General features: G+C 34.8%; 1 protein-coding gene across 2 annotated transcripts in view; it reads left to right on the forward strand.

Annotated features, from left to right (window-relative positions):
• Positions 1-25,834, forward strand: part of LOC138124155 (uncharacterized) — a 233,729-nt gene that overhangs the window by 177,745 nt on the left and 30,150 nt on the right. For both annotated transcript variants that reach the window (XR_011157033.1, XM_069039091.1), the window contains exons 2-3: positions 7,859-7,987; positions 14,764-14,933. Coding sequence is in view for 1 of the 2 variants with exons in the window: in XM_069039091.1 (XP_068895192.1) it covers positions 7,859-7,987; positions 14,764-14,933 (299 nt within the window). In the remaining variant the exon portion in view is untranslated. The remainder of the gene's footprint in view (positions 1-7,858; positions 7,988-14,763; positions 14,934-25,834) is intronic.

Raw genomic sequence — 25,834 nt, forward strand, 5'->3', positions numbered from 1 at the left:
GGGAGGCTGTGAATACCATAGAAGTTGAAACTTATGGCATAAATAGCATCATCCAGTTATAATAGTATATTATATTATAAGTGATAGAAATGCATCATTATACAAGAGTGAGAATTTTGACCGTCGAGTGCGCTTGCGCACGAGTGGGACACTTCTCACGAGTTTCATAATGGCATTTCGATCACGTGTGATATACGACGTTTTATCTTACAGGTGCAAATATTGCAAAAATCCAAGAAATGCAGTTTCATTCAGTAAAATGACAGCTGTCAAATTTAGTCACTTGTGAGTGATTTATGTCAAGTTAAATGGCAACTGTCAAATTAACTCACTAGTGAGTACTTTATCTCACTTGTGATTAAAATTTGACTTCTGTCACCGAAAACAATGGTCTAAGGTAGCTCAAAAACTCCACCTGTAAGATAAATATTATTATTAGGATCGTTGTCAAGAACGAACTGTCATAAAATCACGAGTAAAGTTGTGCACGTGTTTCAACAGTTTCAGTAAGATAGAAATGGTTTTGGTTTGACAACGGTTCCTGTCCTGTAAGCCACCGTAACTAACATTTCACAAGTACCGCCATCTTATAGGAGTAGACAGTTCTTACAGTAAGACTCCGTTCTAATGATCCCTTCAACTAAAATGGATTAATCCCCTCGTAGATCATCAAACTGTAATGATAAATTTCCTCAGCTAGGCATCATATGTATTTTGGCACGGGTGTAGGAAATTCTTCCTTTGTACAGCTCATGTTGTACAAACTCCATTTTTCGTCGCAAAAGAAATTTAATTTCTGAAGAACAGAGACAAACGCATCCGGTATACATGTCGCTCCATCAGTTCACGACGAACCCATTTGTCAGACCATTTTGTTCTGCCCATCTCTCGCAGAGGCAGTGTTCTGTGAAATGCCAATGTCTTTTGCTAAATCGACACATTGTCCTGGAATTAGTTCGTTCAGAATGTCGCCCATGGAATTCGAGGACTATCCGTTGCGAGGAACATGTTTGAGGTTGATACCTCTAAGTTTAATCTTTGAAAACTATTCTTGTATTTTTTCTTCTTCAGAGGCATCATCTCTTTTGTAGATTTCAAGCCGTTTTTGTTTCACAATGGCTTATTCTTAAAACGGCGCAACACTAAATTTAGGCTTTTTCGTGATCGGTTACGGACACCAATTGTGTGGAAAAAACATAAATTCTTGATTTGTTCCTTAAAATATAAAATGTACAAAAATTTGACCAATGCTGTGAGATAATAAAGTGCACCAAAATCTCTCCCAAAGGCGGGAACATTCAGGATGACCTGATAAATGATAATATCTATTAGAGGCAAAAGACTACTTGACTTAACTCAAATGTTATCAATTAGTTGATTTATTTTATTTTTCAGACAGTCATTGAGTCCTTTATCGGTGCGAAAGCGATGAACAGCGATACCCCAGGTGGCGGGTGACTAATTTCGATTAGATGCGCCACCAATCGGGGGCGGTCCGCAATAAAACCACATCAGGGTTTTATGTTTGTGATAGCGACTGCTTCACTGTTTCAGTGGAGATTGATAATTTTTATGGTGGACATATAAAACGGGGCCGTCAGCAGTGGAAGTGCTTTCCAACCCGCAGCCATCCTATAAAGAACTTCATCAGGGACCTCGGCAATACGTAAAAATGCAACCGAAACGCTTTTATCAAAAGTGTGCTTCTGCCAGCTCTCATATGTTCCGACTATAAAATCAACCGGTACGTCGACGACAAAGCGACTAGATTACTTCATTGGGAGATCCTTCTGACCCGTTCGTCCGTCCAACAGTACGTTACGTGCAAGTTGAAAACTTTTTACGTTTGAATTTTAATAAAACTCGATGAACTAATAAAGCAGAGAGCGGATTTAGATTAAACTACTTGAACCGTTTTGAGTTCGAAACATTCCAAGCGTGTCTATTAGGATTAAAGATGTATCACGGAAAAACACGTCTCATGCATAAATTACACTGCAAGACTCGATATATTTACTTCTTGGGATATACAGGGTGATTTTGAAATAAGTTTGGAAAAACCGGTAATTGGTGATGATGAGAAGAAGTCATAGACCTTATAAAAGTTTTTTCGTTTTCGAGATACAAATGATGGAAAATTTGTTCAAAATTGCTAGTACGCTGCTGAGTTAAAGGTATTATCTTGGTAGTTTAGCAACAATAATAATCAAAGGTAAAAGGTGCCCGTCAGTCACAAACTTTAATATTTACCTATGACCTTACTCCTCTCGATCATTTCCATAGAAATATTTACAAAGCAGTGTGCACCTAGGATTTTATTGTGGAGTTGATGTAACAATGGTTGCTAATGAAGTGAACAAATTCGGACAAATTTTCCTTATTCATAGGCGTCGAAAATACAAGGATATAGGTAATTTCCACCCTTTTGATTTCACCTCCAAAAGTCATTTACGCAGAATTATTTTGTGTCAAGAAAACTCCACATTTTTTTTTCCAAACTTATTTCAGAATCACCTTGTAGAATATTAAATGAACTGCAAATATTTACATGACAAATAATATTTTGCAATTTTCTATTATACCTATTATATTATTATAGCAATCACTGGTGATTTTTCAAGCTCTCTCATACACTCACCGGCAGAAAAATCTAACCAGGTTGCTTGATTATTATAAAAATGGTAAATTTAAGAAAAGAAGGTTTTTAAGCAAAAAATTTGTTTTTATGCGAAATTGCTAATAAAATAGCCTACGCTAATGTTCAAGGTTATGTTTGCTATAATCGCCTCCTGGTCAAAATACATCAAAATAGGTATTATGGGAATAATTTGTTGTTGACTAATTAGTGTTCCGTTTTTTTGCCGGTGAGTGTAGTAATAAATGAATGAAGATATATTTTGTAAATAAACAGTTGCTATCAGCGATCAAAAACTTTGGTCAAAAAATTCCATTTTACAACAATAAAACGCATTTCAACAATAACTTCCGTTAAAACTTAAATTACGGAGATCAAATACGAATTTAAAAGAGTCGATAAAATTAACTCCTAATTAGATTAAATGTTATACTTTATGAAAAATATTCTTTGATCTGGTAATTTGCGAAACTCGCTAACACTCGTTCTAGAAAACATTTGGACTCGTCAAAAAATAAGGCTTTTTTTCAGAACCGACTAAGTTAATAACTATTGTTAGATATAAAACCAGAAATTCATTTAAGTATTCATAATCAAAATCACAATTAAAATTTGTTTTTAATGTTAAAAAGTTATTAAAGAGCGATCACAAAATCATGTTTCCCGTTTCATTAAAAACAACTCCAACAGCTCTCACCATGTTGTTATAAGCTGCCTGTTACGCAAAGGTGACAGCTGAAAAACATCTCCAAATTAATTGTTTTGATGAACGAACTCTGTCTTGAATAATTATATTGGAAAGATGTAGGTTTCATCGAACGCGGCCCTTTTTTGACGTCAACACTTGGAGAGCACCAACGCAGAGATTAAATTATTTTAACGCAATTACGTTTAATTAGAAAATAATTGCTCGGATAACGACGCTCTCGGGTTTCGTGTCACGTGACCCGAAAAATCCAGAGGTAGTGGCATCGGAGTCGGTGGTAGCACCGATTTCGAATTTGTAATCATGCAGCGAGGGAGAGAGTGATTTCGCTGTAATTCATTCCCTCCTCGGCCTCGACTTCGCCCAGCATATATCTCGCAATTTGAATATACAGCCCTACTATTTGTAGACCGTCGTTGAATTTAAAATTTAATTCAAGAGCCAATAAATCGGAAACCGGAAATGCTCAAATTGGATTGCCAACGAAATACCAAAAGAAGCAAAATACTGAAAAGGCTGATATCTCACATCCAACGGTTATTAGCTTCTTTGATGTTTATGGTGATTAATGTTAAAACAAAAACGTTCAAATGCAAACTAATAGTTATTTTCATATGAGTTTTACTTTTCAGGTATGAGGCCGAAATTTGAAGCATGAGGCGGTAGCCGAGTGTTGCAAAACAGGCCGAATACCTGAAAACTGTCAACGCGCGAACGTTGAATTTTTCGTGTTCGTCTGGACAAAGTCTTAAAAAAACATTAATTAATTGTAAACATTTTTTTCTTCAAACGTCCGTAAAATATGACATTGCACTGCTGCATTGATAATGCTAAAGTGTCACTTCATTGTCATGGCATCTAACGAGCTGACCAGCGTCCGTGAAAATATTAGCTCCGCTGAGGGCGTCCGTGAAGTTATTATCTCCGCTGATGAGCGGCTGTGAAGTAAACTAGCTAAACCATTTAAAATTCCTACCTCAAATTGTAACAAATTCTTGTCTGAATGTGAGATATTGAAAGCTGAAGTGAATAAATAAGGTTTACGAAACTTGTACATTATTGCAAAACGTACCTACTTACAAACTCTATCCAAATTAAAACGGATTGACAGACGGATAATTACTTTGGATTTTGTTCACAGCGTTGTTTATACTAGTCATAGTCATAGTAACGCTTTGCAAAATGAACTATATTCATTTATCAGTCTACCCAATCTCCTACTTGGTTTCTTAAACATTTCTTAAATAATTTGTTATGAAGGTTTAAAGAAAAAATAGTATATGTTGTGCGGAGCAAAAATGGTTTTATGTGCTTTGACTGGTTTGTCAAACTACCAGCCGCGCACATTCAGCTCCATTTTTGCTTCTCATAACATAATATACTACATATTTGTCTTCGCCTCGGACTCGGACGAAAAAGATGCACTTTTTGGGCCTTGATACACAAATAACTATTATTATGCCAAAGAAAGAAACCGTTACTTACGTTATACTTTTCTAAATTTCTTTTCAACAAATTGGAATTGTAATCATTCGAAAAAATTATATGTATTTAAATTTTAACTATTTGGTGATTCAAAATGATTGTGGATAAGTATGGCAACTATGTACGAAAATTAATGTGGCAACTGTGTGGGTGGGGTAGAGTTGACATTTACATTTCATAAGCGTGCATTTGATTTTTTTTATACCATGAACTGTCAAAGAAATGTCAACTCTATCCTACCCACAGAGTTGCCACATACATTTTCGTACATAGTTGCCATACTTATCCACAATTATTTTGAATCACCCAATATTAACTAGGTTTGCAAAAAAATGTACATATTTAGATAATTACGTAATAAAATTTTAAATTCTTCTTTAAACTCTTTCGCGTTCACAATCGACTTTTCAACGCCAACTTTAACTGGAAATTTAAATGATTGAACACCCAACATATTGTTTTGTAATAATATGCTGACGTGATTTTAAGAGTTTTATAAAAGTCTGCAGATTTCAAAAATTCCATTCCACAAAATGAATTGCAAATGGCCGTGGCAATGGTGCGTGTAGGAAAAGCTGCGTCGGCCGCAGCACCATCAAAAGCACCATCCGTAATTATGTAAAACTTGGATGATTAGATTATAATTAAGGAAACGCACGGCAATAATGACGATACGATGCGGCAGGGGTACGCCGGATAGAGGACAAAAAGACTTAACGCAACCAGCTAAGGCTGAACACTAACGAGTTTCCAACAAGAACAGCTTTGAAGTCAATTCGACAATACACCAGCGACTGGAAAAGCCCCCGGGGAAATGGTAGGACCTCCACTGTCGCGGTGGACAAGCTATTTCCGGAAATGATGACGGACCGGCTTTCCCGCTCGTACGCCCGTAGTCAACGCATGGGGTTTTCCGGTAACATTTTTGTGGTACTCGTCATAATGGAAACATTCACGTTTATTGATGTTGAATAAATTTAACAAGCTGATATATGCTTCCCACATTAAAATAGAAAAAATATTATTAAACAAGTGAATCTTCAAAAACTTTGAAGATACAATGAGAATAATAAAAATAGCGTAGGTAATTAATTGTTCTATGCTATTTCATACTGCGTGTATTATCTAGAAATAGACCAAAAACCACCGTACCATATTACATAGTTTAAAAATATCTCCTTCATCGTAAATCTGACAATATTTGTCTTTCGATTAGTTTTTTATTTCTATAATAATGGATATTTTCGTTAAAATACACTTCATGAAACTTTACAACAATAAAAATTGTTGTCATCAGCTCCTAACAAAAATCAAAAAACTTAAAATACGAGTATGTAAACAAAACAATTATATACCGAGTATTCGCGCAAATAGTGACAATGGGTTCATCTCTAATGCCTTTAACGACACAAATTTCAAATTTTAGAGAATTGTAAGAGTTTTTATACTTTCTCTAATACAGTATTTTGTTGTCCGGTCAAAAATGGAAATGGTTTTTATAATCACATTCCTGATTCCTTTTATTTGATATACTGGGTGATTTTAAAATACGTTGGAAAAAAAAGCGGTAATTGGTGATGAGAAGAAGTTATCTTATAAAATATTTTTGTGCAACCGTACGCGGAAAGAGCACCTAAAACAGGCCGCGAAATCCAGTTTCGCGACCGTTGCTTTCAAGGACGGCCGTTAAAGTAAACGTCATTATAATATTTAATACAAATAAGACTTTCCATGTGGGACTGCCGCATGGCATTTAGACTTTTCGGGTGTAAAATTAGAAACAGCAGAATTTATAATACGTAGGTACTTTTTAACTTTGGAAGAGTACCCGCATCAAACTGAAACATCATTTTCACTACAATTCCCTTCCGACATTTGCAAAATGTTTTATGTACCTATGTCATTTCCACAGCGACATGTAGACCGAATTTATATGTATTTATTAACAGTAAATTTTACTTGTTCGTTTTATAATAATTGCACATTTTTGGTTGCACAAAGAATGTTGTGTACATCGTGAAATCCTTTAACATCTTTAAGATTGTCTGCCACGCAAGCGGCCTTGGTGACAATTTTTCTCTCGATACGTTAAAGAATAATTGGTAATTGTTCACTTTAACTACTTCTGGAATTTTCGCGTTTTTTTCTGGCTAGACAGCCTCAGGACGTCCTCATACATCGTTTCCCACCAGTCAAACCTTGTGCAAATGAAAATTTTCCTTACCCTTTAGTTACACTAAAACTTGGCGTGACCTTGACGCGACCTTGAAACACAACAAGAGAGAAAAAAAGGCATTTGCACAAGGTTTGAACGGTGGGACACGATCTAGGAGGACGCCCTGAGGCTGTCTAGCCAGAAAAAACGGGAAAATTCCAGAAGTAGTTAAAGTGAACAATTACCGAATAATTTCGCAGCCTTGATATATCAATAACTATTCCATTAAAATAAGTAATTGACATACATACACAGATGTCCTCGAAATGCATGGCAAAAAAAATATGGGTAGTTGGTGAAGATAAATAGAAGTTAAATACAAAAAAAAAAATTGTAGTAAAAATCTTTTTTTTTTTTGAGATATAAAACATTGAAAATTTGCTCAAAATTTCCAGAGTTGAAGTAATTAAGGAGAAAAAAAAGATACTGAAAATTTCGAGCAAATTGTCAATGCTTTATACATATCTCAAAAATAAAGACTTACTATTTAACTTCTATTCATGGTCACCAACTACCCATATTTTTTTTGCCATGCATTTCGATAATACCTGTATGTACTTAATTTGTGATATAGTCCGATTCAAGAAAGATCGCAAGTGCGTCACCGATCATATTCGTACGAATTCAGCAATTTCGACATACGTTTCAAAGATCTTTTATTTCAACGTAAACATAAACGGTTCACCGTATGTCGTAACTTAGCAATAAATTGATGACGCCCTTGCGTTCTTTCCTGAACCGGACTATATTATGTTTAACAAATTGCTAACACAATCATTATTCTTATTGAATAACACATTTTTTTCTACTGTTGCAGGTAGCAGTCAAGATTATCGATATCAGAGAAATCAAGGAGAAATACGTTGTCAAAAATTTACATAGAGAGGCCCGCATTATGTCGACACTGAATCATCCGTGTATTGCATCCCTGTTTCAAACCATGCAGGTAGGCAGTTCTATAAAATTTGCAGTGAAATCAGTAGTTGTAGGATACAGAGAATCAGCCTTCAGGCATAGCATGTTGTCTAGGTTACCACATTTGCTTTCAGCATTAGACAAACACTACCCCAGGCGCTAACATATTAAAGTTTATAGTTGCAACAGCAGCATTTATCCCTTATAATTAGTCATGCATCATAACAGTGCGTGCGGTCTGCGCCCTGCTCCATTTACTTTACATTATTGATATCACGGACATTAATTGTTTGTAGACAGGCATCCCGGAGTGTAGAATTTAGGCATCAGATGTTCAAAACTATTTTTGCAGTTTGCACAAAGTTTTTCGTGTGTAGACCATATTGAAGTTAGATTACGAGACCTATAAACACATAAATATATTTCAATATTTTGTAAATCACTTGAGTCTACAATACGTAGCGTACCATAAATGTAGGCCAAATATAATATTGACATACTTCCAGCCAAATCGAACTTTATACAGGGTTATTCACGAGTAATAATGGGCCTTACAAAGATTGAAACGCAACCAGTAATACATTTTCATCACCTTCGTGGATCATTTGCATTTATTAAAAAAAAACATAGTTGGTTTTACCAATTTTTTTATTATACCTGAATCAGAATCCCTGTTTTTGACACTAAAATGCGTGCGAAAAGGGGCCCTTAAAACACTAAAGCTTTAAGGTCGCTTAGGTAACAACAAATTCACCTACATTTTGAACAATGATAAATAGACATTTATACACAATTTATGATAGCAACGAAACAACAACAATTGACCATTTCTATATCAACGATTAATGACACAGATTACTTCGGAAAAGGTATTTTAATTTGCTTTTTATATTATTATTTTCAGATTTTAGTGCAAGTATAATAAAAAAATAGCGTAAGATACTATTAAATTTGACATGAAGTTGACATCTAAATTAATGTAAATTTTGTAGGTTGTTTTTATTTAAACATAAAATAAATTGTTAACAAGTAGTTATAATCTCGGGAGCAGCTGATACAGGTCTCGACTCTTAGGGCCTGATTTCAAGTTGACTTGCGACGGTCGCACTTGTTGTTGTCATAGTAACGTCGCAAGCGAGAAAGATGACGCATATTGGTAATTAATGTGTAGGACAAAGATAGCTACACATTTGCGCTGCACCACCTATTTGCGACTATGACTTGAAATCGGGCCCTTAGGTGGTAGTTTTCGTATCTTCCCTTTTCCGCGCGGTACTTCGTCCTCCTCCCGTCGCCGGCCGTCGGATTCCCCGAGTATCACCGAGGACGCCCACGCGGTGCTAACGTGGCGTTCCTGGAGTCCCACGGGGTTCCACCGGTTAACAAAATACATGATAGATGTCACGTAATGACAACTGAAAATCGTCTTAATAAAAGCAGTCTTGGATTCATTAAAAAATAAAAATATCAATTGGTATCTACTCGTTTGAGAAATATGTTTATTTGGTTGCGGCGGGACGTTGTTAGGCCCCCCAAATAGTTGGCAAACTGAGAATACCGATCTTTTTTTATCCAGTATTGACTAAACATTTTTTACAATGATTTTCATTCAAGGACAAAAGTACCCATTACATGATATTTACTGTACAATTTATTTATTATAATTTGTTACAAGATCTCTATGAACAAAGGAAGAAAAATATACTCTTCGATCACTGTAAACGAGCTTTCCGTAACCTGTCAGATGGACGAAAATTGTTTTAGTTTTATTTTCCAATTAAGTGCAACATATTTCACCGGACTTTGTGAGCACTGTGAGTGCCAAAAGCTACAAAGCGGGCGTACAGCATCGGAATCGGCCTCTAATAAAAAGCGAAATCCAACAGCAGTGACCATTAGCAATGCAATAAGGCAGCCGGTCGTAAAAAGAGATCAAAGTGCTGAGTAATATTCGGATAAACCAACAGCTGCTTGTGAAACTGTACTACATAATCGCCAAGGAACTCACCCTTCTGTTCTCTTTTATTCAGTGTATTTAGTTGATGCAATGTTTATATTTTTACATTATAATAGTCAAAGTAAAACAGTTGAAAAATTAATTAATTAAGTCAACAACAAAGTGATAAAATTCACAGGAAAAATATTACGTGTAACTAACTCTCTCTTCGGAAGTTTGAGGATATCCATTTACAATACACCACTCAGTAGTTAGTAACGTGAGTTTAAAAAAAATTGTGGCTAACTAAGCCGTGATTTTCTCTCTCTTTCACAAACCCAGGTCGTCTTTTTAATTGGTATACGTAAACATTTCCTTCAGATACAGAACTTCAATTTATGATAATGAAAATTAGAATTAGAATATTAAATAGAGGTGAACAAGTAATAAAATAAAAATATAATTTTTGCACGACCTCTATATAATGAGCAACTTTACTCCCTGCTTGTATTGTATTTTCTCCTTGGGCAAAAAACCATAGCCGACTCAAGCTTTTATAATACATACAGGGAAGGTCACGTAAGGCTTATTTCTGAATTTATTTTGTACGCAACCAAAAATAGTAATGACACTGACTACTTGATACCGTTTATAATGCGATTTAATTTAGTAATCAACGTAGGTATGTAATTATAAATTTGGTGGATGTTTTTGTAGACAAGGAGAAGGGGTCCCATAAAGCTCAAAAAAATACCGAACTTTGAAATTAACAAATAAACTTTTTTCGTGTATTTTCTGTAACTCGAAGTTTCCGTAACTCGAATTTTTTTTCTTGTCCCTTGAGATTCCATTTAGGAAAGTTCCATTGTATATGGATCTCGGGAGTGAATGATTTTTACCCTCAGTGGTTTGTAGAACCCTCGTGCTACAGACTGCACCTCGGCTAAAAATCACCCACTTCACTCCCTCTGTGCATAATAAACTATTTTTCTATAATTGATTCAAAAAGTTGATATTCATGCGTAACTGGGTCATTTTCTTACATACATTTTTTTACACTGTTTACACTGACTATAGAAAACATACATAACAGTGTGTGAAATGCGATTTTACACAGTTAACTTTTTCTGTTTTTCACTTCACGCACTGTTTTTTATTAGTTACCTAGCAACATGGTCACTGCGTTGATACTTCAGATTTCCTTCAAAAATTTGAATTTTACAATTTAGTTTTGAAAGCAATTAATCTATTATAGAAAAAATAATTATTTATATTTCGTGCGTGAAGAACTTTTTTGTGCATTCAAAGGCTTTTACTGCCTCGACCTGCGGCTCGGCGTAAAAGACCTTTTCATGCACAAAAACACTCACTTCACGCACTTAATATGTATAAAAATAACTATTAACTAACTTTCGTAAAACAGGGTGATTTAATTTTAGTTCGTCAACATCCCAGAACTGACTCCTCAGAGAAAAAAGGGAGTATTTGGGTAAATGTCATAATCTGAATTTTAAAGAAAAAAAGTCCTATCTCAAGCGATAATCGAGAAAAGACATCCTAAACTTGACCAATCAGAGTTGAGCACCATCAAGGTAGGATGACCGCAATTTTGCGTTGCCGGGATTTCGAATTTCGAAATTGAAAACTTTATAACTTGGTCATGTGAGCCGCAGGAAAATAGATTTTAGTCATCTTGGAGTCTCTTTTGCTGTCGGCACATGCCTGTTTTCTATGGGGAGGCAGTTCTGGGACAGGCTGTATAAAATTGTGTTTGTGTGTTTACAATTTTAATAAATTATTTCATGCTAAATTGAAAATGTACATGTATTCTATCCAATAACTGATCCCCTATTTTTTTCAAATAAATACGAACTAATTGCTATAAACTGTGGACATAAATTGGATCATTGGGACCAGGAGTCTAGCCCAATCAAGTATTTACGACACCCGGGATGTTAGCGCCGACGGTGACGTTTGCATCTGCGTCTCTTCAACTTTTATTTAAATGTATGGGACAAGGTTAGAGCCGCAAGGGATGCGAGCTGAAAGCAGCGATCGCTTTTATGGGGGGATTAATCAAATCGAGTCGCAGGCTCGGCTGTCACACGGCATGTAAGGCGATCCTAGGCACCCCCGGGACGCGATGTAATCGCATACCCGTGATGGAACTCATCAGCAGAGTGTGCGGGGACTCGTAAGCCGTCTCTCTTCTTCGTTTCTCATTCCTCCTTGTTGCTAAAAAGATACGTATCGTGTGTTTTAATTTCGTACTTTCAATTTCTCCTCTTTGCCTTTTTAGCGCAAGACTTTACGTTTCGTTTGACACACGTGTTCTGGAAGCAACGACCTAAAGTTGAAAGGACTTCGAAAGATGAGCAAACTGCATTGCTTTGCTCAGCACAAGTTCGATCCGTCAATGATGCAACTGTCAGAATCCAACAATAAATTGAACAATGTGAAAAGCAATTATTCTATTAATATGTATTATCTACGAAAATTAAACGGCTAGTATGAAATTAAAATAAATACATATAATAATACAATTTTGAGTCAAATAGAATGTGCGAATAAGTTTAACAAATACTTTACTTCTATTGAACAGAAATTGACTAATTTAGAATTAAGTGGTTTCTAAAATATTTCTGATGCGAGTGTGCCTAGACGTTCTTTTGCATCTATGTTCGTACTACCTGTTAACTCATGCTAAGTAGTCGAATGTAATCTAAGTCTAATAGTAAAGTAAGTAATTTAAAAAAAAAAACTGCAACCGTACGCGAAACGAACACTTCACGTACCTAAAACAGGCCGCGAAACTAATTCCGCGGCCGTTGCTTTTAATGACAGCTGTTAAAGTAAACGTCATTTTAATATTTGATACAAATCAGAGTTTCCATGTAAGACTGGCGTTTAGATTGTTCGGGTATAAAATTAGAATACATACTTTTTAACTCTGGAGGAGTACCTACACGAAACTGAAACATCACTTTCACTACAATTCCCTTCAGACATTTTTACGATTATTTACCAAATGAATTGTTTTATTTGTGTCATTTCCATAGTGACAATTTTTCTCTCGGTACGTTAAAGAATGATTTCGCGACCATGATATATAAATAACTACGTATTATTAGATTAATAATAATTCGAAATGTATTGTACTCAAATTCTACAAAAAAAACACTATAAACTAAATTTTTATGAGTAAGCGAAAAACGGTAAATAATGAACTCCTAAACGTACATGCCTCTCTCTTAACTACACTGACCGGCAAAAAAAGTGGGACATTAAAAAAATTCATTTATATTTAAGTATGTACGTTATTTTTTTTATCCCAAAAGTTTATTTTTGTTTTATTTCCTATTCTCCACAATTTTCTTTTGATTTACTGGGTTTTACCTTTCAATTGTTGAGTTTTTCTTAAATCTATTAAAATCTCAGATGGCGTTTATTTTCTTTCGTCCTAAAAAAAAGCATTTCTGACATTGTTGTCATGGAATTTTCACAAATTTGTTATTCAAGTTGTCATTTTGTCATTGAAATGCCATTATCGCAAGAAGATTCTGCAAGAGCTATAGCTCTAGTCCATGTGGGCTTCAGCATTCGCGAAGCTGCGAATTCTCTTGGTTTTGCACGATCCAGTGTCCATAGAGCCGTACTTCGTTTTCGTCAGACTGGAGGGTACACCAGAAGACCTGGATCAGGACGTAGAAGAAGAACAAGCGCTCGTGATAATCGATACATTACGATGCTTAGTTTGAGAAATCGGCGTATGACGGCAGTTAAGATAAGAAATCAACTGGAAAGGGTACGAGAGGTCAACGTGAATGAAAGGACTGTAAGAAGAAGACTTGGCGAAGCAAATTTAGGGGCCTATCGACGAGCAACTGGACCAGAACTTCTCAGAGGTCATCGGGTTTCCAGATTACTTTTTGCACAGGAACACTTAAATTGGAATTTAGAGCAATGGAAGTCGGTACTCTTTAGCGATGAGTCGAGATTTGCTCTCCGATCTCCAGATGGACGGGCGAGAGTTTGGAGAAGACCAGGAGAACGCTATGCACCTTGCAATTTTTCTGAAAGGCTCAGTTTTAATGGAAGATCAATTATGGTATGGGGAGGTTTTTCGTGGGAAGCCCGTACACAGTTGGTTTTTATTGAAAGAGGCACATTAACAGCCCATAGATATATAGAGGAGGTCCTATAAGACCATGTCGTGGGTTTTGCCCAGTTAGCAGGCGATGGTTTCATTTTCATGCACGACAATGCTCGCCCACATACTGCTCGAATTGTAACAGATTATCTTCATGATGTAGGAATTGATACAATGAACTGGCTAGCACGTAGTCCCGACTTAAACCCCATTGAGCATCTATGGGACGTTGTCGGTAAACAGGTTAGAGCGCGGCGTGGTGAGCTGGTGTCTCTTCAAGAGCTTCGAAGAGTCGTGCAAGAAGAATGGGATAATACGCCTCAAGAAGAAATTCAGCACTTAATCGAGTCAATGCCATGAAGGCTAGAAGCTGTAATAAGGGCAAGAGGCGGGAATACCAAATATTGAATTAAGTAGAGGCGTTCATGTTCCTTGTTTATTTATTTTTTATAATTGTATTTTTCTTTTCTGTTGTTAATGTGTTAATTGAAGCCTTTCAAATGACATCTTTGTTAGGTGATATATTTTTAAGAACAGAATACAAGTAATGACATCATTTTTACTTAATTTTGTAATAATGATTTTAGTATAATATTATTTTTCTTGGTGTCCCACTTTTTTTGCCGGTCAGTGTATATGCAAAACTGATCAAAATTACTGTATATATAATTTTTTGATAATTATTAAGATACACTTTTAATAATTTATTACATAATTGCAGTTGGCTGATAACGTGTATTATCTGGTTACTGAACTTGTTTCCGGAGGTGATCTTTGTTCTTTCATCATCGGACAACGTTATGGAAAGCTGGAAGAACGACCTGCCAGAGTGTATGCAAGGCAATTTGTTTCAGCACTGTCACACATGCACACTTTTGGAATAGTTCACAGGTAACTCTTTCTTATAATTCATCCATATTTGCATTCAATGCCTAGCAGAATGTGTACTAAATTAATCGAACTTAATGTTGTATCTCGGATTTAGAACTCAAATGATTAACATTAAATACAACATCCTTTTTCTCATAAGAAAATAAAACTCTCAGACCAGGCACATGTAGAAATGCATTTCATCATGTTTATAAATGCGAATTAAAGCTACGATTAAAGTAAATAAAAGTATCTACTTGGCCAGAGATAATTTTACTCACATAAAAATCAATCTATTGAAATTTAAAAAAATGTTATTATGCCTATAACAAAGATTACAACAATAATTAACAAAATCAATCCTCAAAATCTTAAAATTGCAATTACGTTTATTCGCTTCCAGAAGCAAAAGAATGTTTCATGTTTGAAATTTTAAACGATTGTCTATTTTGCAAATTAGTGGAAGTACGTTTTTCCGAATCAATTCCATTATTGCACTCTGACGGGATGTACTTGGACAAAAAAAACTACTCATGAAGACCGTCGATTGCTTCAATTTTGTATTGAATTTTAGTGCGGCATTTAAATGCACAATGTAGCTGTTCGCATTCGAAGCGCCTTATTTATGCGGACTTAAATCCGGGCATTTTAAAGACATGGAGATATACAAAGCTCCACATTCGCGCCGAAAGTTAAATGTAACGATTGGAAACAATAAACATATCCCATACGGTGTCTGAATACCTCCCGCGCTTCGCCAACTGCATATTTATGCACAACTTCAATTCTTCACGCTTTTTGTCCTGCACTTTATGGAGCGTGCTCACTTCTTGCAACTCACTCGAGACGGAGCAGGACGAGGATTAAATTAGAAATTTTATTAAGTTCTCTCCGACCCTTCTCTTTATTGGTGCCGTTTTTACGATTATCATTTTTATTAACTATTACGATTTACAACTGTAAAATGAATAAACTAGGGACAACACTCATTTACGCTACTTACTTCATTTCTGAATAATGTTTTTACTGCCAAAAGGTCAATAAGAAATATTCTACTTAAAAAAAATACTGTAGTCTGTCTAATACATTGTCTTCACTCTTAAGTGTTGTTTTGTTCTTTAAATTTTGCAGATTAATACGCGTATAATAAATGAACAAGAAAATTGAAATTATAAATTAATTATAATTGATATTATATGTAGTTATTAATTTAATAATTCACTAATATTTTCACTAATAATAAGTACCTAGTGCATAATTTATTTGGTTCTGCAAAAAACTGTTTCGTTATTTTTAACTTACCTAAAACAAATTAAGTAAAATTGTGAAGAACAAACTTAATAATAAATAATTACAACGTAAAACTGGAAATGTACGCATCTTGTTCTTCCTTCGCTAATTTTTTAATAATGCTATGTAAATTGGGCTTTTTTTGTCGTGAGTAGGCCAGTTTAAAGGTCCACGAGTGCCAGAAATATCTGGTATTTTAAAAATTACAGAATTTTACCTAGCATTTAGATTTGGATGCTTGTGGATAGAACTCGTTGATATTAATAAAGCGGCAAGATCTGAATTTGAATTTGTCGATAGCACAAAGTTTTCCTCATTCACTCTGTGTTATATATTTGACTTTCCCTGGAAATACAAAAAGTTCCGGTCGCTCCAGAGTGAGACTCGAATAAATATTGTGTAATTTTGCTTATTTTTACGCAACTCACGCACCCTCTCCGTCTCGACAGGAGGCAGTATAAAGCGTTTTCCCAGCATCTTGTACCGTACTTCAGGAAGTTTGCGTCAATTCACTTGTCCTAATCACTTTGTCTTTCAAAATCTAATCGCGACTTACCGATTACTTACTTTTTTTAATTAGATTTTATTCTTTGCTTCAAGAATGCAATCAAGTGTTCATTTAGATTTCCCGTCACAGTTGGCGTTGAAGAGTCGATTGTGAACGCACCACAGATAGCGGATCACAGATCAGCTGCGTAAATCTAACCTCAGTTTTTGCGTTGTTTGTGTTTTTACTCTCCAGACTGACGAGTGGTGTGTTCACAATCGACTCTTCAACCCCAATTTTTTAGATAAGGTACGGCTGACAGTGTCAGATTTTTCGTATCTTTGCTAGCTCAATTAATAAACGTCAAACAATTGTCACTATGGATCAAATTTTAACGCAAAAATGGCTTTTGCTTGAGCACATAAAAGATTCATCATTTAATCTTACTTTCGTAAAGGTGTTTTCAATAACGGAGATTGGACATACAGCGCCGTTGCCTTTTTGGCTGAGTATCGGCAAAAATTTCCAAATTTTGCCTTCCTGGAGGCAGATTTCTTGAATGTTTTGAAAAATACGTTTTCGGGAAACTGGAAGTGTAGAACATAAAAAAGGGACTGGGAAGCCAACAGTACGTACCTCAGATACAATAGCAAATGGAAAATAAAAATCGTTTTTATTTAAACAGAGTTTGTCCTCTAGTAGACATACATACGTATATCCAAAATTTCAGGGCCTTCTTTGATTGAAATAATTGTTGATCGCACGGTACTATATTTCGAGGTTGGTGAGTGTGATTGTATTGATGTAATAGAATACAGTAGAGATTCTAAGCACATAAATCATTCTTTGGCTTAACAATCATGTAATATGAAAAATATATACATACTGTATAATTTTGCATTAAGCTTTTTTTTCCTAAGGAACCAACCAAAGTTTGGAAATGACTTATAATACAGTGTGGAAACTACAGTAATTTCAAAACTAATGACATTTGTCGAAAACCCTGAAACAGGTCAATTTTTATTTCCCATAATGTTTATTTTAAGTTACTTCACTTGTTCATGACGTCATCCATTTTTCAGGTATGACGTCACACACAATTTTTTAAATGACAACCTCCACTTTTTTCTTCTCTTTCTGATCGACCTTCATACTAGCTAAACGATGAATGAAAAAATGATACCTCACATGACAATTTTTCTGAAAAAATGACAAATTTTACTTCAAAAATTTAATTTAATTCTTAATGTAAACCTTTTTATCTACGGCTGCTTGGATAAGACCTTATAACCACATTCATTTATCATTTGAGTTGCGTAATGTAGTTCATTACCGCACTGGTTTCATTACGTAACGCATTTTTATTTAGAAGCAAACAGACACAATTTATTGAAATACAACAATACAAAAGAAAAGCTAGGTACTTATTGTAAATACATAACACAGTTCTTGCATTTTGTTCGCCCAGTAGCCGGCATCGACTTCGTTTCGGTCTTCAATCTCTGGGCTTGACACAAAAAGACTCACTTCCACTATTAATGATATCATCTACTACTCTCTTTTGGGGTACTCGCCCAAGAGACCACTTTGTAATACACGTCATACTGGAAAAACGACGCAAACTGCACTCCAGGTCACACACGTTTCCATTCCAGGTTCTGGTACTTTTCTCACTTGACGTCGGGGTAACCCCAATGTACATTTTTCGAAGTCACTTCACTTCCGAGAGCCGCGATAAGACGTAAACGACCCGGCTTTTAATTATGAAAAATTAAAAACAACGCGTTGTGTACAAACAGAATTAGCTGCTTGTCCTGGTATTGAGCAAATTGTTTCAATCTTGTTGCTTTGATTTTGAATTAAAACGACTGAAACTGACATTTAACAATTATCAAAATATATTTTTGTAAATGTCAAATTTGACGTTTTTGCCAAAAATTGATTTTTTTAATTAATAATTCGCAGCCGTAGATAAAATGTTGTACATAACACGTGGGCTAAAGCATATTACAGGAAACTCGTGTGTTACACTCGAGTCCTGTAATATTGCTTTTATCCCTCTAATTATGTAAATAACTATTATTCACAATCAATCATTTAATAAAACAAGCATCATTATAACAATACAAAATAAATAAAAACCAACCTCCATAATATTATCATTTATTTCGGCAAAATATTACTACTTAGTAGGCGCTGCACAATTGAGGTTGTATTAAATTTTAGTTCACAAAAGTCAAACCAAATTGACATTTGCTCAGATACTTTAACAAACAAAATGTGCGATAGTGAAATAGAGTGTACCCTCCCCAGAATTGCGGGAATCCGCACACAAATTAACACTCAATCTCTTACATGAGAAAAGCAAACTACGATATATTCCGTCCAGCGAGAGATTGAGATATTTTAAATTGTAGACTTGTAACCCAACACTACAAAATGCACTAGAATACATTAATTAGAACATAATTTCAAGGCAAAAAATGTTACTGCTTGAAGGTAAATAAATAAATAATTTACACTAGGTAGTACTTTCTCTGCGTAGAATTTAGTGATTTTTATGTCAATTTCGCTGGACAAACTATAGCAGCAATTTTAAATAAACCCATATAAAAAAAAATATAGATAGGTATTAAAAATGTAATTAAATTTTTTAAATAAAATTTGTCATTTTCTTAAAAAAAATTGTTGTGTAAGGTACCAAATGTTTTGATTCATCGTTTAGGTAGAGGAAGGTCTATCAGAAAGTTGTCATTTAAAAAAATTGGTAAAGACGTCATAGGTCAAAAATGAATGACGCCACGAACCAGTGATGTAACTTAAAATAAGCATTATGTATGAGAAATAAAAATTGACCTGTTTCAGCGTTTTCGACAAATGTCATTAGTTACTAAATTTATTACATAAGTAGTTTCCATTCCACACTGTATAACGCCAACCGTGCGAAAACGTTAAGAGAAGTGTATAAACAAATGATTCCAACGAGGTATACAAATTCCCAGTAATTGGACGGGTCGATGCTAAATTTATGTTGCTATTTGTACTTATATGTACATTTGGAAATGACATTCAATATTCCAGCAAAATGAAGGCGCGTGTCTTTTGAAACCAATATGAACCTGTATTAGGTTAAAATGCATCATAAACAACGGAAAACTAATATTAAAGTGCAGCTGGTGCAAACTTGGTGCACTCTGAAAGTTGGTGAAATATACTGTAGTACATACAAGAGCAGCAGATACCTTCTTCCAGCTTTCGAGTACCACACTGAAACATGCACTTAAACTTCTTCAAGTGCTATAAAGTTACAAAGCTGCAAAATGTTAGACTTCATTTCTTAATACATATATTTTTTTTTAAGTTGAGTAATAAAATTACGATTATGATTAGGCTCCAGAAAAAGACAAAAATATAAATTAGTATGTAGTAACTTTATCAGGAGCCAATAACTGAATATTAGAAACTTCATAATTTTCTGTAATAATATCACAAGAGAGTGAGAATAAATTCAAAATAATTCGAAAACTTGTTGCCAGGCAATAGACACGAGAGCCCGGAGGGCTCGAGTGGCTATTGCCATCTGGCAACAAGTTTGAGAAAGAATCTGGAGAACTATTTTCTATTTATTCTCACTCTCGAGGGGTATTCGTAGGATTATTTTTTCATGAGTACAAAATCAAAAATACAAAAAAAAAATATATTATCGCACTGAATCGTTCTTCGTTCATGTTCAACAATTGATGACACTTACTGTCAAATTGAAAAATACGTTGTCACTAAAGAAAAATTAAAACAAAATACGAACTATAATTATTCTCACTTGGATAATGTACTTAGATTATTCTCACTATAATAATGATACAATTGGACAGATTTGAACATGTGATCAAAAATGCTGATGAACTATTGGAAGTTATAAACATGAAAAAATAATCGTAATAATTAATTGACAATTCTAACTTAACATCACTCTTGATCTTTTCTAAAATTGCCGAAGGCTCTTCTTTGGTCAGCTAAATTTTGAATAGTAACAGGAAACTGGGGGTACTTACTTTGGAACGCTTTAAATAAATCAAGCCTGTAAGTACTCACAACATCCTGTAGTTTGGTGATCCGAAAATATTCGCGTATAATAAAAATATTCATCTCCATCGTCCACTTCTCGCTCTTTCTAACCTCTCTAGCACCATTCGATTGCAGTGAAGCATTTGCAACAACATTTGGCGCGTTTTTATCACAGAGCGAATTAATTGACATTTAGACAGTTGTCACGGCACTTTATTATTATTATTATTATATCATAGTACACATAGGATTGTCTATAATATGACAACGTAATGTATCATTGTTTTAGTGGTTTCAACAATTCTATAAATGCAGCCGTGTCCATTTCCGTGATGGAACTACACCGACAATTCTTAAACAAAATGCAAAAAAAAAAAAGAAGGAATGGCGAAAATGAGTAACTTTTAAAGAGTTTTAGTATACTTCGTGCAGCGTGATCTATTTAGAACATTGAACATGTAATATAATAGTAGTTTATTTAATGAGTTCGTGTGTAAATTAGCCTTTTTTTTGGCATGAGTGGGGCAGTTTAAAACACGAGTGAGACGAACGTGTTAAAAGCCCACGAGTGCCAAAAAAAGCCCAATTTACAAACGAACGAGTTGAATACAACGTTTTTTTATTAGACGAGCCCCTTAAAGGCTCCAAATCGCGTAAAATCTTTAAAATTAGCATGACGTTTCGTTTTGACAAGTTGTGACATTTATCAAAATCCGTTCACACAGGAGAAAATTCTCAAATTCTGACAGTGCCGAACAAAAAAGATTTTTATTAATAATTAAAACTAATTCTGTTATTTCACCAACGCCAGTTAACGTTAACTGTAGGTTTCCATGACGCTAAGTGATCTTTTAAATACACCTTGACAAGCTGCGACTTTGTGTGCTTAGTCACGAGGAAATGAAGTTAGTTGTCACTTGTGAATTGACGTTTATCAGGTTCGTATTTTATGTTTAAATTAACGTAGAATAAAGAAGTTACGTATAATATTTGCACTCTTTATTTGGTCATAGAAAAAGTACAGTATGCAACTCGTTTATAAACTTCTCTTAACACTCGGTTATTAAGCACTCACTCCGCTCGTGCCTAATAAAACTCGTGTCTAAAGTGCCGTTCATAAATCTTGTTGCATCATAATATACTATTTCGTATATTTTAATCTGTAGTTAAATTTAACTCACGTTGGTGAAACCGGCCCTTAAAGTATTAAAATCACGTAACTTGGGAAACCACAATTAAGCATATCAGTCGAGAAGGCGCGCGGTTTCATCTTCAAATCTGACTCAATTACAAATTTTCTTGATCACACGAAACAAGGATTCCCCAATCAGACAATCATTTGTGATCATTCACCGACACCAATTAACATGGTTAATCAATCAAGGGGTGAGAGGGCGCCTTCTTAATCAAGTAGCGTGGACAGGAAATACTATAACTGGATCCCACTGCGATCCAATTTGATCTCGGAGTGGGTCGATCTTTGCCGTTCCTCTCGTCAAACCCAATTAGGACCGGTTCCGGTCGCCGGACTCGAGGTCGAAGCCGCGGAGTAATTGCGCTCCATTAAGACGCGACAAGATTGTGTTGTTTGAGAAAACACGCCGGCAGAATGTTATTGAAAATTATTTTTACGTCTGGAATATGGTCTTTCTTTTCTTATTTCATCATTATTAAAGATGTATTTTATTATTTAACATTGAACTACCAGTATTTACTCGGATAAACATGGCGACTACCTCGAAGCAAACGCAGCATCAGACCGAAGACCGTGATGGCCGCTGATTAAACTTCCGCACAGTAATAACCACAGATAATATCTAGAAATTTACTTGAAGTGTCAACATCAGGCGTGCTCCTATTCCACGATGCAGTGATTAGTTAGTGCGCAATTTGACATTCGCCTGGATGTCAAACCACACCATTTCCATATCAATATTAGCTATAGATAAGCGTACAACACTGTTGCAAGCAATCAGAAAACCAGTTCTCTGCTAAATCGTCTGTATTTTTTCATTTAAATCTCGAGCAGGGCGGCACATTTAATACACCTGACTATGTGCAAAGTTGCAATACTTCATTGCAGTTAAATAGTTTTCAACTTGTCATCATCATTGATGCCGAATATGTCTCCACTTTTAACAAAGTCGCATCACATTTTAAGGAGTTTGTTTTGTTTTTTTTTTTCACGTATTGCAACCCACATGTTTCTCAAAAGGCAATTTAAATGTTTTTATATTGAACTATTCGTAAACTTGAAGTTAAAATGCCTAGTCAAAAACATACGTTATGGATTTTGATTAACCAAAAATCTTTAAAAACTTTTCAGTTAAAAGCATAATGGAATGTAAAATAATTCATGTAATTATAAAATTATTTTAAAATTTAATATTTCTGTTATCTCTGAGAATAAAAGGCAAAAAATTTACAATTGTTAAATTATACTGTAAAAATGATTAATATTTATTTATTTCATCTAAAAACATTTTTGTGCAACCGTACGCGAAACGAGCACTTCGCGTACCCAAAACAACAACCCTTTACTTTTAACGACGGCCGTTAAAGTAAACGTCATTTTAATATTTGATATAAAGAGTTTCCATGAAATTAGAAACCGCAGCATTTATAATACGTACTTTTTAACTCTGGAGGAGTAGCTACACGAAACTGAAATATCACTTTCACTACAATTCTCTTCCAACGTTTTTACGATTATTTACAAAATGAATTATTTTATTTATGTCATTTCCATAGTGACATCTAAGCCGAATTTATACGTACATATTTATTGACAGTGAAGTAAATTTTGCTTGTTCGTTTTATAGTACATAATTAGATACAAATTTTCGGTTGCATAAAAAATGTGGTGTACAACTTGGCAGCGTAATCCTTTAACATCCTCGAGATTGTCCTACATAAACTAAATTTTAATATTTAAAAAAATCGTAATATCCTAAATTTAACAAAAATATGTATTACAAAATAGTAAAATACAAAAGCTTAATTAGAACTTAGTTATAACCAACTTTGTAAATCTAACTTATGGTAATATTCCGCGTGATGTGCCCAGGTGTATATGTCCAGATCGGCACATTTATCGAACACTCGTGTTCTGATTGAATTTACAAAGTGTGCTTGGAATACAAACAAGAACGTAAGTTGTGTTGTTTGGAAACCATCCGCCAATTTCAACTCTTAACCCTTTTTGCCTTTCGTTGTCCAAAGCTGATCCTTATCATCAAATGCAAAATTTATTACTAAGAGACGACTCCCGCTCAATGGTCGTTGTACATTTACTTTCTTCAAATCGGTATGCGCTGGATTGAGACGTTTTATTTACAAAACCTTTCAGGACAATGCTAAATTAACTCTGAAAAGACAACTCAGCCCGTCAGCTGGATAAAGCAGATACTACTCACGAGAGCTCATTCACCACCATTTTGCTGTCGCAGCCAAAACAATATGTGCTTTCTAATCAGATCATTTTTTTGTTATTGTGCAGTTAAATTAACAAGTTATAAGATCAAGTGGAGACTCGATAAATATTAAATAAAAAGTTAACATCGGACCCGTTCCCATCACGCCAATCAGCTCGCTGCTCAAAATAAAGACTATTCGTCTTGTCAAAATTCTGACATTGTGCATTTGTCGTGACAGTGAAAGCTCGTATTACGTTCATAAGCAGAGATGAGATGATCGGAACCGATTATCCGGTAGCTCATTATACTGGAGTTCTGTCTCTTGCCGGGTCCCCGATGATAAATTGAATCTGGAGACGGTCGGCATGAAAAGCTCTCTAACAACGCATTTGCATTCTATTTTTCCTTCTTTCCGCTTTAATCCTGTTGCTGATGTTTGCTATATAAGAAGCTTATAAGTCGAGCTTCTATGAAGTTAAGAGCTACTTTCAAATTAAATCAAGCTATTTAATATCTAAAAGGTACCATACACCTAAACGTGCGTATCACCACTTTCAAAAATACTGCAATTTCCATATTTTAAATTAAACATCGTAACTTCATATTAAGATACTTACATATAAGGTTAAAATAACTATTACGACTCTCGCACTAGTATACCATATCTATTCCAATCCATACCTATTCCATACCTATCCTACCTATTCTAATAATGAATTTTCTTCAAAAAATTGAATCCAATCAAATTGTCGTAAATTTTCAATTTTAAGCAACACAATTATCGATATCGATTGCACTAGTGCATAAATTACTACTGTCAATTGCTTGTCATTTTCTTATCGACAATTTGACATGCACTCGAAATATTGATAATGCCGATCGTTTCAATAAAAATTAAAAATGTGTTTTTCCAATTTTCTCAAATACATCAAATTTGACACATTTTATATACAGTGCATTTTTTTTTAACTGTTGCCATAGGGAATTGCATGGTAAAACGTATACCCCCTGTTAACTTTTGTTCTGATGAAAATATTCAAACCATTTTTGGAACAAAGTTTGAAGATTTTTTACACTATCGGATAGATAACAATTCAATATCCTAAACTGTCGAAAAAGTTGTGAAAAAAATATTTTCTAGCGCGCCGGAATGATAGTACGTCGAGCGGCCGCCAGAATAGCGTCACTGTCGGCTCAACCAGCACCTGACCATCTCCACTTTTGACTTTTGTCACTTTCATTTAAAAAATAGCGAGATCTCCTCGAGCCTATGATTAAATTAGCTTTTGGATGGCAGATCATCTAAACATTTATTTGTTAAAAAAAAACATAATGAAAAAACGTTAACGCACAAGTAACTCAACAAATTAACAGAAATTGTCAAAGGAATTGTTCAGTGTTTTTCTTCGACTGCTGGACAGTGTCCGAAGCGATCTTGAAAATTTCTTCGCGTGTTTTGTAAATGTCGCACTGTAATGGAATTCCAAGCTTCAGTTATTCTTGCCCTTAATTTCTCCACAGTTTCTGGTTGACCTCTTATGCGTTTTTTTACTGTTGCCATAGGTAATTACATAATTGCATGGTAAAAATAATATCCTCTGTTAACTTTTTATCCACTGCAGGTTTGGTGCTAATTTTTATTTTTGTAATAGATCATTAATAAG

The sequence above is a fragment of the Tenebrio molitor genome, chromosome 2 (genome assembly GCF_963966145.1).
Source record: "Tenebrio molitor chromosome 2, icTenMoli1.1, whole genome shotgun sequence".
NCBI classification, from domain to species: Eukaryota; Metazoa; Arthropoda; class Insecta; order Coleoptera; family Tenebrionidae; genus Tenebrio; species Tenebrio molitor.